General features: G+C 53.9%; 6 protein-coding genes across 6 annotated transcripts; 4 read left to right on the top strand and 2 right to left on the bottom strand.

Annotated features, from left to right (window-relative positions):
* Positions 1 to 334: 334 nt before the first annotated feature.
* CKI1 (bifunctional choline kinase/ethanolamine kinase cki1) lies at positions 335 to 1,892 on the top strand (the record flags this gene model as incomplete). The annotated part of the gene is made up of 4 exons (XM_049375149.1): positions 335 to 539; positions 651 to 799; positions 850 to 1,255; positions 1,303 to 1,892. The coding sequence occupies 4 exons, from the start codon at positions 335 to 337 to the stop codon at positions 1,890 to 1,892; spliced, it is 1,350 nt and encodes a 449-aa protein (XP_049235071.1).
* Positions 1,893 to 2,852: 960 nt separating this feature from the next.
* On the top strand, positions 2,853 to 4,896 carry J4E87_003521 (uncharacterized protein; the record flags this gene model as incomplete). Its single annotated transcript, XM_049375148.1, has 2 exons — positions 2,853 to 3,181; positions 3,231 to 4,896. The coding sequence occupies 2 exons, from the start codon at positions 2,853 to 2,855 to the stop codon at positions 4,894 to 4,896; spliced, it is 1,995 nt and encodes a 664-aa protein (XP_049235070.1).
* A 235-nt stretch (positions 4,897 to 5,131) lies between these two features.
* On the bottom strand, positions 5,132 to 6,073 carry J4E87_003520 (uncharacterized protein; the record flags this gene model as incomplete). Its single annotated transcript, XM_049375147.1, has 1 exon — positions 5,132 to 6,073. The coding sequence occupies one exon, from the start codon at positions 6,071 to 6,073 to the stop codon at positions 5,132 to 5,134; it is 942 nt and encodes a 313-aa protein (XP_049235069.1).
* Positions 6,074 to 6,779: 706 nt separating this feature from the next.
* Positions 6,780 to 7,593, top strand: J4E87_003519 (uncharacterized protein; the record flags this gene model as incomplete). Its single annotated transcript, XM_049375146.1, has 3 exons — positions 6,780 to 6,906; positions 6,990 to 7,378; positions 7,444 to 7,593. The coding sequence occupies 3 exons, from the start codon at positions 6,780 to 6,782 to the stop codon at positions 7,591 to 7,593; spliced, it is 666 nt and encodes a 221-aa protein (XP_049235068.1).
* Positions 7,594 to 8,913: 1,320 nt separating this feature from the next.
* On the top strand, positions 8,914 to 10,188 carry J4E87_003518 (uncharacterized protein; the record flags this gene model as incomplete). Its single annotated transcript, XM_049375145.1, has 1 exon — positions 8,914 to 10,188. One exon carries the CDS (start codon positions 8,914 to 8,916, stop codon positions 10,186 to 10,188), a length of 1,275 nt encoding a protein of 424 aa, XP_049235067.1.
* Positions 10,189 to 13,271: 3,083 nt separating this feature from the next.
* Positions 13,272 to 15,419, bottom strand: J4E87_003517 (uncharacterized protein; the record flags this gene model as incomplete). Its single annotated transcript, XM_049375144.1, has 1 exon — positions 13,272 to 15,419. One exon carries the CDS (start codon positions 15,417 to 15,419, stop codon positions 13,272 to 13,274), a length of 2,148 nt encoding a protein of 715 aa, XP_049235066.1.
* Between the last annotated feature and the right edge of the window lie 380 nt (positions 15,420 to 15,799).

The following is a 15,799-nucleotide window of genomic DNA, read 5'->3' as shown; positions in this document are numbered from 1 at the left end:
CCATGCCCAGTCGCTCCTTCCCCTTCTCCACGTCTTTTCCGCGTCGAGAGTCGGTCGCTCTTTCTTCACTATACGTGCCTGTCCTACGTGCCTTCCTCTGACCTCCCCGTCCCCTCGCACGCTGCTCGTTGCAGCACCACAGGTCGCTCCCGCCTCGCCCTCGACCCGCCGTCTCAGCAACGCCGAGTCGCGTTCGCCGGTTGCATAGCCTCGTTCCCGGCCTACGGCTGCGGCCCTGTCTCGCTGCTGTCACAACCACCAAGCCACGCACCTCTCTGCCACTCCCGTCCACCTCCCTTCTCCCTCCCTCCGTTATCCGGACTCCATCGACACCATGGCGAGCGGCAGCACGAGCTCCAACGTCGTCGGCGTGCACTACCGCGTCGGCAAGAAGATTGGCGAGGGCAGCTTCGGCGTCATCTTCGAGGGCACCAACCTACTCAACCAGCAGCAGGTCGCCATCAAATTCGAGCCGCGCAAGAGCGACGCTCCTCAATTGCGCGATGAGTACCGCACATACAAGATCCTCGTGGGCTGCCGTAAGTACCGACCTCGCTTCCCCTTTACCGCTTGTTTTGGTGCTCGTGATCGACACCACCCTGTATATCAACGCATGTATGCACCTCGACTAGGTGGCTAACCATCTGCAGCCGGGATCCCTAATGTCTATTATTTCGGCCAGGAGGGCCTACACAACATTCTGGTCATCGACCTCCTCGGCCCGAGCTTGGAGGACCTGTTCGACCACTGCAACAGGAAGTTCTCCATCAAGACGGTCGTCATGGTAGCCAAGCAGATGGTACGTTCCGACAGCATCATTGCACTCTCCTCTGCTTACACCTCATCTAGCTGTCACGGGTTCAGACCATCCACGAGAAGAACCTCATCTACCGCGACATCAAGCCCGACAACTTCCTCATCGGCCGCCCTGGCTCAAAGAGCGCCAATGTCATCCACGTCGTCGACTTCGGTATGGCGAAGCAGTACCGTGACCCCAAGACGAAGCAGCACATCCCGTACAGGGAACGCAAGTCTCTCTCCGGTACCGCTCGATACATGAGCATCAACACCCATCTCGGGCGCGAACAATCCCGTCGCGACGATCTCGAGGCGCTCGGTCACGTCTTCATGTACTTCCTGCGCGGTGGACTGCCATGGCAAGGTCTCAAGGCTGCCACCAACAAGCAGAAGTACGAGAAGATTGGCGAGAAGAAGCAGACCACCCCCATAAAGGATCTGTGCGATGGCTTCCCTGGTACGTTGGCTGTACTCACTAATTCTATCACTACTAACAATGCGCAGAGGAATTCAACAAGTACCTCAGCTACGTGCGTAACCTTGGCTTCGAGGACACACCCGACTACGACTACCTACGGGAGCTGTTCACTCAGGCTCTCAAGAGCACCGGAGAGGTCGAGGACGGCGAGTACGACTGGATGAAGCTGAACAACGGCAAGGGCTGGGAGGTCCTCAAGTCGCACCCATCGGCTGCGCAGGCGATGCACCACTCCAACGCCAACCCCAACTCATCCATGGCTGTGAACATGCAAGGCCAGCAACACAGGCAACAAAAGACCCACCTGCCTATCGACCACCACCGTCTCAACGAGCCTCTGCCAAAGCCTGGCGCGACCCGCGCTCAGCCCGGAAGGAGCCCACGCGAGACTATGAACCGTGATTCGCAAATCAAGCGGAAGAGCATGGGCGAGCTTGCGCCGCCCGAGGGTGCCTCGACGCAGGCCCAATTCCAACACAGCCAGCCCAACCTGGCACAGAACAACCGTGCTGCGCCTGCCAGCAGTCCGAACCCGCAACCGACGCGACAGAGTCCCGAAAAGCCCAGCTTCATGCAAAAACTGGCGAATGCCCTGTGCTGCGGCGCCAGCAAGTAGTAATCGCGGTCGCCAAGCTTGGTTTCCTTCCCTTTGCGTTGCATCCTGGAGTCCGTTCTTTGAGCGATAGTGTTCCCGGTCACGTTTTCTTCCTGTATAGGTATCTTGTAATGATTGATAGACGGGATCGAAAATCTCCTTCCACGGTAATAGTTACGACCGAGCGACCGAACCGCCTCCCACACCAGCCTGGATTCCTCATCAGCGCCGAAAAACATCATCACCACCCTCTCCTTCACCTCTGCGCTCCCGCGTTGCGAGACTACATCAGCTGGCAGTAGTGTGGGAGCGATTTTCCATTGGGCGCTTGCGGCGTTGCGGTGTGCTTGGGGAGGCTCGCACTTGTGACATCTCATTTTCATTATTCATTTTGGCACGAGGAAAATATAGCATGTAAAGGAGTCTCTTCTGACGGCCCATCGCGTGTACAGGGCGACAGACGGATCTCGTTCTAGTTCAGGTAGAGTAGTCGGGCGAATAGACGCACTTACTACACCAATTTCATCTTTGTCCAGTAGTGACGTTTGCCATGGTCAACATCATTGATGATCCATGGATGTCTGTCTGGCATTCTTGGTAGCGGCGATCTGAGGGGTCGGTCATGGGAGGGCACCAGGGAGCTATGGCCTCTTTGCGTATGCGATTGGAAGGTGCCGTAACAGCGGCAATCCATGACTCCATAGCTGTGCGTGCCTATAGCGCAAGAACTTGACTTGTAGCTTGATTTGCACTTGAATCTCTTCGAAAACCCTTGCGCATTCTTTTGGATTTAGGTATCCGCCCATTTTGACTTTTTCCTTCGCCATTCCAATATTCCCACACGTGAGGTACCCGCGCAGGGTCCAACGCGACTTCCCAACAACGAAATTAAGCTCGTCCACCCCGGGGCCCTGCGATTCCATCACCCGCACCCTCTCCTACTACCGGCTCATCGATCAGCGGCGCCTTGCGAAAGTTGCGATGGCGTCGGGACGCGATGTGCGCGATATGCTCGGGCTGCCTGCTGCCGGCGGTGATGCGCCAAAGGCAGTAGGTCCAGCAGCCGTGGCAGCGCAGACTCAGAAGCGCTCAAAGCCTGCAGGAGGGAGCAGGAAGATACGTACGTTTGGCAGTCCTTACGTCTTTCCTTGGGAAATCGTCAAAAGGTCGAGACTGACTCTCATTCGACCAGAGGGTGTTGCGCGCGAGGTTGCTGCGCTATATGGCGAACGGCCGCCGCCTGTCGCCGTCTACGAGGAGAAGAAGGCGTATCGGGCGAAGAGACAGAGCACTGGCCCTGCAAAGAGATGGTATGTACGCGCGACGCACTGCGGAGGATTGGCTAATTCGCGCTTCTAGGGTACAGCAGCCGTTTATGAATCCGGCGCGCAACGATGGCCTCGTCCTCAAGCACTGGCGGCGCAAGCCCACGACCGCACCACCCGTGCAGGAAGCCGACGACGCGCCGATGCAGGAAAGCGACACCGCCGACAACTACATCGAGACGTGCGCCGACTACGCCAAGTACGACATCAAAGTAGACATGCCGGGCTTCACAGACGAGGAATACAACCAGTACCTGCGGAGCGATGACTGGAGTCGCGAGGAGACAGACTACTTATTCGAAGTAGTAAAAGACTACTCGTATCGCTGGCCTGTGATATGGGATCGCTACGACTACAAGCCGACACAACCACGCCCGTCGGAGCCTGCAAACAGCGAGGACCAAGCGCTAGCCACCATGCCCTTTGCGCCGTCGAAGAAGCGGTCCCTAGAGGACCTGAAAGCACGCTTCTACGATATCTCAGCCAAGCTCATGAAGCAGCGCATACCAGAAGTCTCCATGGACGCCGACCAATACAGCCTGTACGAGATGCTCACAAAGTTCGATCCGGTTATGGAGCGGAATCGAAAGATGTTGGCCACGGCGCTCATCAATCGCACAATGGACGAGGTCAAAGAGGAGGAGTTCTTGCTCACCGAGCTCCAGCGCATCAACATGGCAGCCAACCGGCTCGATGCCGAGCGCGAAGAACTCCGGGCACGACTGGACGCACCGCCGCAGAACCAGGCCGTCTCCGCAGGTCTACAAGCCTTTACATCATCACAAGCCCTCCAGGCCCTCTTCCAACAGCTGTTCCAGCAGGATCGTAGTAAGAAACGTGCATCTGGCGGTGGAACAGGACCTGGTAGACTCAGCCTCTCCGCCAACGACATGGTACACACTCCTGGTTCAGCACAGCAACAGCTCTCGGCAGCGAATCGGCGGCAAAGTATGGCACAGAATCAACAACCTACCGCCCAGACGCCTGTCAAGCACCTCTCTCCACATCAAGAACACCGTTTCAACGTCTCAACACACGAGAGACTTACCTCGGGTGTCACATTTGGCTCGGACAAGCTGCTCAAGATGCGACAAGCAAAGAGCAACGTCCAGACTCAAAAGATCGGCCAAATGCTCGCGGCGTTGGGCGTTAGTGACATTGTCAGCATACCAACGAGTAAGGTCGGCGAAGTCTTTGAGAATCTTGTATCAAAAGTTAGCAAGCTACTCGACGTGCGTAAGGTCCGAGAGAAGGAGGAGGGGGAGTGCAAGGTCTTGCTAGCCATGAAGGCTCGACGAGACGGCGGCGGTGAAGGGGGCGAAGGACAACCAAAACAAGAAGTCCCCGATTCACAACAACAAACACCCGGTGGGGAGGACGACGCCGACGGGGAGAACGACGACGAGGAAGACGAAGATGACGTCAATAAAAACTACGGCGATGATGCCGAAGCCGATAGGGACGACCGCGAAGACAACAACGACGCTGATAACCCCGACGATGACGCCGAAGGCGAGGAAGACGAGGGTGGTTTCAACGGCGAAGAAGACGACGGCGACGTGGATGCAGAAGGCGAAGATGAGAGTAGTAAACAGCAGTCTCGAGCGACCAGTCAAGGCGCGACGGGACAAAGCCATAAGAGGAGCGCCAGTGTCTTTTCTCAAGGCAGTGAAGTCAGTAGCAAACGGGCGAGGAAATGATGGGGCTGGCTTTGACTAGGAGGGTGGTTTCTACTTTTGACTTCTGCTTTTGATAGCATAGCGATGGCGTTGGGATTGGATTGGCAAGAAGATGGGAAAACATTCGTCATTGGGAATATGATACGGATATGGATATGGATAGGGACTGGGACAACCCTGTTGGTATTGTTAGCTACGATGCATCACTATCCACTGCATAACGCAGAATGTACAACATCCTACCTCATGGAACTACTTATATCTTCGCCTTGACCTCATCCTGTTCCAGCCTTGCAAACAACGGCGCGTTTCTTCCCCCACGAAACAGATCCAACATCTCTTTACCCATCCACGCCTGCCTGCTCTTCGCCAAACCTGTCTCCAAATCCGCAAATCGATCCGCTTGGATAAACACGCCCGCACCATTCGCCTTGCTGCCCTCATTGAACAACCAACACACCGCCAGCGCCACGGCTTCAGGTCGATTGATCGGCACACCTGCCTCCGCCATCTGCTTCGCGTACACATCAGGCTGCATAGCCAACTTAGTGTTATTCGCCATCAAGATAGGCGTAACCGTAATCGCAGGCGCAACAACCGAAATGCTAAGCCCCAGTTTCGCACATTCCTGCTTCAACGCCCTCATCAAGCCCACCACCCCATGTTTCGCCGCAGAATACAACGGCGCACCCGCTGAAGCTAGATACCCTGCTAAACTCGCTGTCAACACAATTGAACCGCCCTCGGCCCCGTTTTTCCGCAGGTAGTAGATGGCGAGTTTAGTCGTCGCAGCCGCGGCATTCATGTCCAGCGTCAGCGTTCGGTGATCTGGTTCCGCCAGTTCACCATCATCATCCAGCGCGTCGTTGAAGAATTGGTCGCCGTGTTCGGCTATCCCTGCGTTGACGAATACACAGTCTATACGGCCGAAGCGCGCGTAGCCTGCGGCGAAACCGGCGCGTTGCGAGGGCCAGGAGGTGATGTCGCAGGTGTGGGTGAGCAGGTTGGAAGGTGCGTGCTTGAAAGATGGAGGTGGGGGTTGGAGATCGAGCAGGATGAGGTTGTGGGATGGGTTTAGGGATGAGAGGAGGGTTGCTGTTGCGAGACCGATGCCGGAGGAGCCGCCGGTTATGAGGATGGTTTTTGGGGTGCTGGAGAGGGTTTTGAGGGCGGAGGGGGAGGGCGTGAAGAGTGTCATTGTTGGGTTGATGTGGATTTGGCTGATCCACGGCTTGATAGAGGGTTGTCGGTGTGCTTGGTGATAGGTGCAATTTTGTGAAGATAGCGGATTCAAAGAGATCAGGTTGTGTGTCTTTGAATAAAGAGATTGAAATACTGCGAAAAGAGAAGAGTTTGGTCGATGCGGCTGGAAATATGAACACGATCTGTTTACCTAGGTTATATGTTGTAGTTGCGGGGTTGGCCTCGGAGGTGTCTGGATTGAGTCGACTCCTGGTATAATCGCCGCTGACTCGACTGGATGAATGAAGATAGTCTTACGTGAGCTCGCATCTATCCACCCGTATGTAGTAGCATACTATATTCTCTTCACACTACGACGACAGTACTTTGGTCTGCCATCAGCAACTGCAGCAGCCCTTTACAGTTGTCGTGTCGAGTTTCCGGAATTCATGTATCGCCATAACCTGACAGCTCTGTTGAAGCCTTGAGCATCGAAAGGGAGGATAGTAGAGAAGTGCGAGTGAAGTCGCGGTGCTGTGGTCTCAAGACGCCCGGGAGGGAGCGACGCGGGCACGTGTCGGAGGTCTAACCGCTTTCGGAACGTACACCTGGAGTTTCGCGATCTCGAGCATACGAGCTTCAAGATTCCCAAGTGACCAGCTCACCCACCACTCAAACTCCGCGCTACAATCAGTCCTCCGCGCGGGATTAAGATCGCAGATATGTGGAAACCAACACTACTGCTCGCAGCCGCGCTGGCGGTGCCGTCACAAGCGCTGCACTTCTTCATGGACGGAGCGGTCCAGAAGTGCTTCTACGAGGAATTGCCCAAGGACACGCTGGTTGTTGGTACGGCACTTCCTCATGATTGAGTCTCTCGGCCCAGAAATGTCGTAGAGTCAGCGGAAGAACCCACAGCTAACAAACACCAGGCCACTACCACGCCGAAGCATGGGACGACGCAACCAAGACCTACCAAACCAAGCCCGACGTCGGCGTCTTCGTCACCGTGGAGGAGACCTTCGACAACAACCACCGCATCGTTGCCCAACGGGGTAGCTCGAACGGACGCTTCACCTTCAGCGCTGCCGACAGCGGTCAACATAGGATCTGTGTGACACCCCAAAACGTACCCAGCAGCGGCGGTGGCTGGTTGAGCTCAGGCGTACACGGCACCGTCAAGTTTACGCTGGACATGGCGATCGGAGAGACAAGCAGGATCGAGAGCACGGACAAGGACAAGGTCCAGACGCTGGTGCAGAAAGTCAAGGACTTGAACTCGAGGTTGCAGGACGTCAGGAGGGAACAGGTCTTCCAGAGAGTATGTTTGGCGTCTACTCATCCCTGGGAAAACAATAGGAAGACACCGGCTAACATCTGTTGCAGGAACGCGAGGCCGAATTCCGCGACCAGTCAGAACACACCAACTCGCGCGTCGTCCGCTGGACACTCATCCAACTCGTTATTCTGGGTGTGACATGCGTCTGGCAACTATCGCATTTGCGAGCTTTCTTCATCAAGCAGAAGCTTACCTAGAATCGCCGTCGATTACACACAACTTGTTTCGTTTCCGGCGGGCGCGATGATATGACAGGAGATAGGGAACAAAAGGCATACTTTACCTGGCTCGGTGAAACGCTCTTGTATGTGAGCTGTAGGATATGGCGTTGCGATAACGGGTTGGTGGGTTAGCGTTTGTGTATTTGAATGAAGCATGGCATTACGCTAAGTGTATCTCCAGAGATGGGCGATTGCGTCTTTGTCTCCTGGTCATGTATCTGAGCGGATGCTTGATTCAAGCATTTGCAGTTGGAAATGCTAAGTTGATTCAGCACGGTGAGATTACCATACCGGCGAATGATTCACGCCCGACAGTTCTTTCCATACCGACAAAATTGCTCGCTATCGATAGTGATTCACGCGCGGCAGTCCATTCACGCACGACAAACTTCACGCCCGGCAAAGTATTCAGCAGCGGCATGTTTACCATATCGGCAAAGGATTCACGCCCGGCAGTTTACCATACCGATAGATCTTGCCATATCGATAAGTGTTCACGCCCGGCATCTTTACCATACCGGCAAACCATTCAGCACCGGCAGATTAATCACGCGCGGCAACTTGCTATACTGACAGCCTATTCAGCAACGACACATTCACGCGCGGCATGTTTATCATACCGGCAAGCTATTCAACCCCGTCAAACGTCCACGCTCGTCAAATGTATCAGCCCCGTCACTTCCCACCGCTCATGTGTTTACCATACCGGCAACCCATTCAGCACCGACAGATGAATCACGCCCGGCAAATTGTTCAGTACCGATGTGGACATACTGTCATTATGTCTAGAACCGAAACATCCTCTGCGGTAAGGTATCAGCATGCTAACTGTCTGATCCAACCCCAGCATGTTACCAATACCAAAGCTAACCACTACCAGCGATCCAGCCCCTAAGGTATTGGCAGAGCGGCCTCTCCTAGCTCATCTTTCCGCCCTTCATCTGCTGCAAGTCCCGCCATCTCCGCCCCCACACAGCCTCGCGCGGTTCAGCCTTGCTCCTTCCTCATCGCAACTAATCAGACAATCTGGTGATTATCGCGTGGCTGTCAATCCCAGACTCAGATCAGTTCACTTAGCCATATCGGATGGTTCATGATGCAGAGGTACTGCGGTTTGACCGATCTGTACAACAATGAGACACCTCTGCCAAGTGAATGCTGTTAAGAGGGCACCATCTTCTAAAATTAGCCCGACGTTGATGATAACGAGGGCCATAAAGAGGCTTCTCGGGCAATAGATCCCATCATTCATATTACCCCGAGATTCAGAGATCCGCACATACGTCGCTATACCAGATGAACACGACACTGGTTCACGGCTGGGTTAGCTCGCCAAATGAACGCGGAACAATCGACATCCTTTGGAGCTGCATTGTCACTGTCTTCTTGTGCAGCTGGTCTTCTTTATTCCTGAACGTACCCGACAAGAACGACTTCCGATCTTACATGTCAACGAAGCTACCGTGGGTTGCCTTTACCATCTTCTTCCCGGAGCTCCTTGCATCATTCGCCCAGGTTCAATACCTGTCCGCACGGCATTCGGTATCCAGGTTCCATAAGTCCGGATACACTGACTGGACTATAACGCACGCCTTTTTTGCCGACATGGGGGGTTTCGTACTGGAACCTCCAGATTACCCCCGCTTCCCTGTCAACGCCCATCAGGTTCATTATCTCGTAGAGCACGGCTTCGTCGATTTTCCCAAGATTCACCGCGACGCCATCAAGGACAAGAACAAGGCCGACGCTTTTGTCCGTATCCTTACCTCAGTCCAGGTACTCTGGTTCGCCCTTCAATGCATTGGTCGCGCCGCGCAACACTTGGCGATTTCCATGCTCGAGCTAGATGTGGTTGCCATCGTGCTTTGCACGTTCCCAACACATTACTATTTGTTTCACAAGCCATTGGATGTTGATACGCCGGTGACGCTGAAACTCGTGGGATCACTTAGACTGGCTGATGTATTGGCGTTGGCGGACCCAGTTGCAGCCAAGCAGCCTTTCAAGCAAACTCCGCTCGATTTTGCCAACCCACCTTCAGATCCCTTGCAGGTACTCGATCCCATCGTGTGGGGATTTGAGCACTTGTTCCGCCTCGGTAACGATGCCAAGCATGTACCAATAACACGATTCAAGAATACCGCACGTATGAATCCTGGAAAGGTTGTCATATCCGAAGGGCTGGTTGCTTCCGCTTTGGCATTCTCATTCATTGGCATACACTTTTTTGCGTGGAATTTCCACTTCCCCACAGTGTTAGAACGAGATCTCTCGCGTGGTGCATGCGTTGTTCTCTTCGCAGTTGGCTTTACCTTTGGCATTCTTTGGCTCTTGATCACTTGGCAATTACCTAACCTCTGTCGGTGGGCAGGTATCCCGCAAACCAACACTGTGACAGAGTTTATCGATCAGATACACCCTTTCTTTCAGTACCTGCTCGTTATGTTTCATATGGGAGCATACGGTCTCGCAAGAACCTTCATCATTGTGGAAGGATTTGCTGGACTCAGAGCACTTCCTGCAAGTAGCTACCGTAGTGTGGAATGGTCGGACCTGTTACCCCATATCTAGAAGACGCGGATAAGAGCTCGCTCTCATGTGTGCTGCAATGTGGTTATGCTTAACCTGCAATGTCATTCTGGGAAATCACTTCTGGGAAACCAGTAGATGTATATTCATGTTATCGATCCTGAGATACCGCTGTTGGACCTGTAGACGATAAGTCAGTAGCACACACCTTGTATGGTATATACTCAGCCTTTGCATATGTCAATGATGGGTTACTCAGTATGTATTTTAACGACCATCTTGAAACCGCGAAGTAGCAATATGTAGGACTAGCTTTCCAGTAAGTGACCCCCATGCTATAGCCCATCCAAACGAAAGCGCATCTTGCATAAAGCCTTAATGACCTCGTTGTTAAAGACCCGAATATCTGGGAATAGGCGGCACATTTGTTACAGCTCAGAAGGCTCACAATCGCAGTCCAGTATCACTCATTCAGATCTCCAAACGTCTTCCGTCAAACTACATGCGTGCAATATATCTGCACCGCGGAATAATCATGCACGCGCGCATCCATAATAACAACTCGAACCAATCGTTCACGACCATGAACAAGCAGCGCATCATGATCAGTAAACACTGACGCGACAATTCCCTTCTGATGACTTCACACCATATAACCCTCGCGCATAAACTCGCAACGAGATATTTACCCAAAACAACATGCAGCACGCTCCGCGGAACATCGGATGTAGTCAAAGCCAAACAGTGGATAACGGGCGTCATGCGCGTGGAGCCGAACAAACCTTGAAAGGGTCACCGCTTAACCCACGTACCCATGGACGTGACGATCTTCTAGCGTAAGAACAATGACACCTTCTTTCCAGGGCGAGTAAAACCTTCCGCGGCACACACGTCTTGGACGCATGAACCATTTCCGTCAAAGATGTTCCTCGCAATCTGACACTCTGACGTCGACAGGTCCCGAACCGGATTTCCCCAGAACTCTAAACACACAGACGACGTCAACAGCCGTAGTATCTTGTCAGGTCCAACCAACACCAACGCCAGCGCCAACAATAACGCGGACCTTGGTTTTCTGAAACAAGCCATGCGAACTCTACAGCCGCACCAGCGAGAAATGTGTGAAGTTCGTTCCTGCCGTCAAAGCCGTTACTATCGATACTACTACCAAATCGCTTCTGCGCGATCCCCAGCGCCCTTCTCAGCCCTACATGACGTCCTGCAGTCCAACCGCATCGGCCGGTTCCCCCAGCACGCCAAAAACCCACCTAACGTGCGTCCCACATAACTCTCCAGCGCAATTCCGATAGGTCGAATCACTGTGGTACACACGCACCCACAAGCCAGGGCCCGGACGCACTGCACCTCGTCGTTCGTGGTAGGCAAGGCCCAGATCCGACGTTTTTCGGTGGAGCCCACATGCGTTGGGTCACGTCTGCTCGGTGAAAGTGTACCGAGCGGAATGGGAACCACGCCATTCATATTCATGTCAAACCATGTGGTCTGTATATGCAAGCTGATGAATTTGGTTCTGCCGGGGGGTTGAAAATGGTTGGTGCCGGGTTATGATACCATTGTAATACTTGCTCTATCCACATTTTCCTTCTTCTTTTGACGGTGACGGGTGGTGTTTGTCACGCAACCATGGAATCATAGATGCATTTACTTGCATCCTTACACAGGAGTAGGAGCAGGGAGTCTATCTAGGCACACGCACATACTACATTGTAGATAGACGCATTCATCGCTATCCCCGAGCCTCGGTCCGATTTCCCACTGTTCTTTTGCTTTGAAATGCCAAACCCTTGTGCAACACATCTACCCAAGAAAAAAAAAAAGGCTTCTAGAATGACCCGAAAATTCTTCCTCGAGGTTTGATAGGAGATGCATACTCGAAAAAAAATAAGAAAGAGGCTGAGGGCTGTGTTACTGCACCCCACTAGCGTGGCCGACGCGGGCGGCACCGGCATCTACTGGGTCCAGATCTCACGGCGCTCCCATTCTGCCGCTTATGTGCTTTTCAGCCCGCATTTGTGCGTCGGAGAGTCGTCTCCGCGGGAACAAAGTCGGATGTATGCTTGGTTGATGTGGTGGTGGTGGCAGGGGATTAAGGTGCTGACAGGTGCTGGGTGTGGGAACTACTTGCTGCCCGTGCAGACGTTTGTGCTTTTGTTTGTGGTATGCAGAGCCGATGAGGTTGCACATGGGTCGAGAGGCTGAATCTAGAGTGTGAGACTTTGATGTGGTGTCAGCTTGTGTTGTTCATGCTGTGGTGTAAGAAGACGTACGATGCTTGCAGTAGGGCGATGGCAGAGGGAGGCATTCTGGTTGAGACCGGCGTCGCCGTTGCTGGGTATAGCATGTCGAACAGGTGGTAGCTGAACATGTACGCCATGGCGACCACCGGAGAACTGTCACAGAAGAACGAGGGTTCACTAGAGATATTGGGTGCTGAGATAGAACATTACTTGATGCTGATATTAATCTGGGGTATCATTGCTAGCTACAATGCATATAGTACATCCGCTTATGTTTTCCCTCCTCTTGCGGTCAAAACTTTGCTGAGTACGATGTAAAGACGAAGAACTGGCTTTCGCAATTTGAGGAATAGTGAAGTGTTGTACAAATTAATAATGCTCCCAGTGGAGCCGGGTGTATCGAAAAATAGGTAAGGAAATCTAATCGCAGGCGAAACCAAAGCCCACTGGAGCCAGCGAAGTCGTCTATGGAAATCATCGCTTTTTTGTTGCACATACAGAAGCCATCTCTTTCGTCAAATCATCGTACCATGCGCCCGCTGGTTCGTCGCTCAAAGTCATGTCCGTAGGAATGTGCTGGAAAATCAAAGCAGAATACTGTACAGTCGAAGAAAAGTGACCAGAACGCCGGGTGATTCAGTTCGGACCAGCGACAACTGAATGCAATGTGACCGCGTGACCGCAAATGCAAGAGGCATGGGTATCAACATCGCCCGGTCTCAGAGAGAGCCTTGGTGCGTCGCATTGGATCCGTGAAATGATCAGGTGCATGCCATGGAGCGGTCGCGGCTGTTCTGGAAGGTGCGCGATAGCGCGGCAGAGGCACGGCCTCCGCGGAACACGACCGCGCATGCCATCGGGTCATGCTCAGTCGTGGTTACCTCCGCGCCTGCGGTGCTTTCCGGGGAAGTCGACCTCAGGATGCACGACACGCATGTGGCGTGTCAATGCGTCGTTGCGCGAAAAAGTCTTCTCCTCGACACAGAGTGCGCAGCGGACCTTTTGCTTGCGCGCATTGTGTATCGTGTCCTCGTGACGGGTGAGGTCATAGGGCCGCGAAAATACAGTGTTGCAGGGCTTGCCGGTCGTGGGGTTGATGCGCTCACACTTGTGGGGTCCCGCCTGCGAATTGCGCTCCAAAATAGCCGCCGACGTCATAGCCTGGCTGAGATTGGCACTTCGATGACCCTCACGCTTATGCTTCTGAAGCTTTTGTGGGGTCTCGAAACGCTGGGAGCAGCCATGATACGTGCATGAGTAGGTACCAGACTCGGCGCCCGTCGATGTTGGCTTCGTAATGTAGCGGTCTGAAAGGACGCTGTTCTGGCTGCCGCTTGGTGGCTCAGCTTCGCTCGCACTTGACTCCATTGAAGTCAGGTGGGCAGGGAACTCAGGTGTCTGGTCGACGCCCGACGACATAGTGTTGGGTGTTGATCGATACTGAGATGGCGCGTTCATAGGCATGCTGTGCATGTTCTGTATTGATGGAGTGGCGAAGGTGAAGCTCGATGACTGTGGTAATGATGGCGCGGAGGCAGTGGAGAAGTTTGGTGAGAACTGTTGCGGTACCCAGCTGTCGCGACGGTAAGACTGTGATGATGGAGTGTCAAAGCTGGATTGGGTGGCAGTCCTATATTGGTCGCCACCGGTGTATTGGCTGTCGTACTCGCTAGCGCCACTGTCCGGGAACAATGGAACTTTGGATTCTTCATCGGATTCCCGGTAGTCTAATAGAGCGTCCTTGGGCGAGATGGTCTTTGGCTCAGAATCGTCGCTGGGCTGCATCTGAGACTTCATAGCGTAAGCCGCATCAGCCTGGCGGGTCTGCTCACGTGCCGCAACAGCAGTGTTCATAGCCGAGTTGAACGTGTTGCTAGGCTGACGGTAGGGTGAGCTCTTGCGGAAGGGTGAGTCACTTCTTGAGGCAGTGCTGCTTGGCGACTGTGAGCGAGCGTACTGTGCTGCCTGGAGCGCACGCTGAACGTTCTGGTCGCTGCTGCGGTATGGCGACAGCAGAGACGACTGAGCTGGCTTGGAAGACACCGCCTGGGCGGAGGCACTGGGTTCATAGAAGCCAGTGTCGGCAGCAATGTCGGTGTAGGTCCTTTCGAACTTGGGGATGGGGCGGGCGTCTGGGTCATCGTAAGTACAAAACTGATTGAAAAGCCAGGAGTCTATCCTGCAGAGGTTCTCACCATTGGCAGGCATCTTGAAGTCGATGTCGTCCTGTGCAGTGTGTGGCGTGGCAGGAGAGTCGTGGCCGTAGCTTGATACTGATTGACCGGCCGAGTGTGCGTAGTCTGGTACGTCATCACTCTGCTCCATGAGCGCTTGCTTCATCGACATGTGTGCGGACATGGTGTGGTCCATGTTTGGTGTGTAATTGCTGTTGAAGTTGTTTCCGCTCATGAACGAGTCCTGGGTAGGTGTATGTGTGGGTGTAGGGAGATGGTTCTGGAACGGCCTTGGATATATGTCAGCCACGTTCGATGAGTAAGCCAACGCAGCTTCGTGCGAAGGCGGGTATTCGGGGGGAGAGACGTACTGGTAGCCCGCGGAAGGTCCAACGGCCTGATATTGCGAGGCACTTGAGCCTACGGAAGACGATGACGATGCGCGCTGGTGGCCGCGGTTCTGGTTCTGGTGTGGTGTCTGGAGCGATTGGCCCTGCACGTTACCATAGTTCCAGGACTCAAGTCCCGTGCTGGTGTTGCTGGCCGAGAGCATAGGCGGTTGTGCGAAGCCCTGGGGAAGCTGCGGTGTGGGTGTCGACTGCTGGATTCGGATGGCCGGGTTCGCGAAGTCGGTGTATGCGCTCGTCATGTACGAGTTGGGTGCACTGCTGGATGAAGTGCCGTACTGCTGCTGCTGGGACTCGAGGTAGTCGTTGAGGAGCTTCTGGTCGTAGAGGTGTTGTGCGGCAAACTGCTGGGGCAGGTGTTGATAGGAAGAGTGTGAAGACGGTGGTGACGGTATGGTTGAAAGGTGGTGACGTTGTGTGGGTAGCGCTAACATAATGGTCGGGAGGAAAAGTAAGGGACCAGCGCGGGTGGCAAGTTGCTTTATACTAGTGGGCTACCGGCCGATGACTCGGTTAGTCTTCGCCGATTTGAGTGAAAGACCACTTGATGAGGTGATCTGGGCAGCACGCGGTCGAAGACGTTGGAAGAATTCAGAGTCTGCGTCGGCTGTGCTCGGAGTGTCGGGATTAAGGTGTATGTGTGTGTCGTAAGAGATTGCAAATTGCTGAGCGACAGTTTAAACGGCTTGGGCTGCTGAGTACGCGGAATCGGTTTCCTTTCATACCTCATCCTATGACGCAACCCATGTTGGGCGTTGCAGGGGTGTCTACGCTAACATGACGCCAACGCGCAAAAGCGGCGCGATCGACACCA

This window comes from Alternaria ethzedia, assembly GCF_023757985.1.
Source record: "Alternaria ethzedia strain BMP 0044 chromosome Unknown scaffold_6, whole genome shotgun sequence".
Classification (NCBI taxonomy): Eukaryota; Fungi; Ascomycota; class Dothideomycetes; order Pleosporales; family Pleosporaceae; genus Alternaria; species Alternaria ethzedia.
Note: the sequence above shows the minus strand (reverse complement) of the source record. Positions and strands in the feature narration are given on the sequence as shown.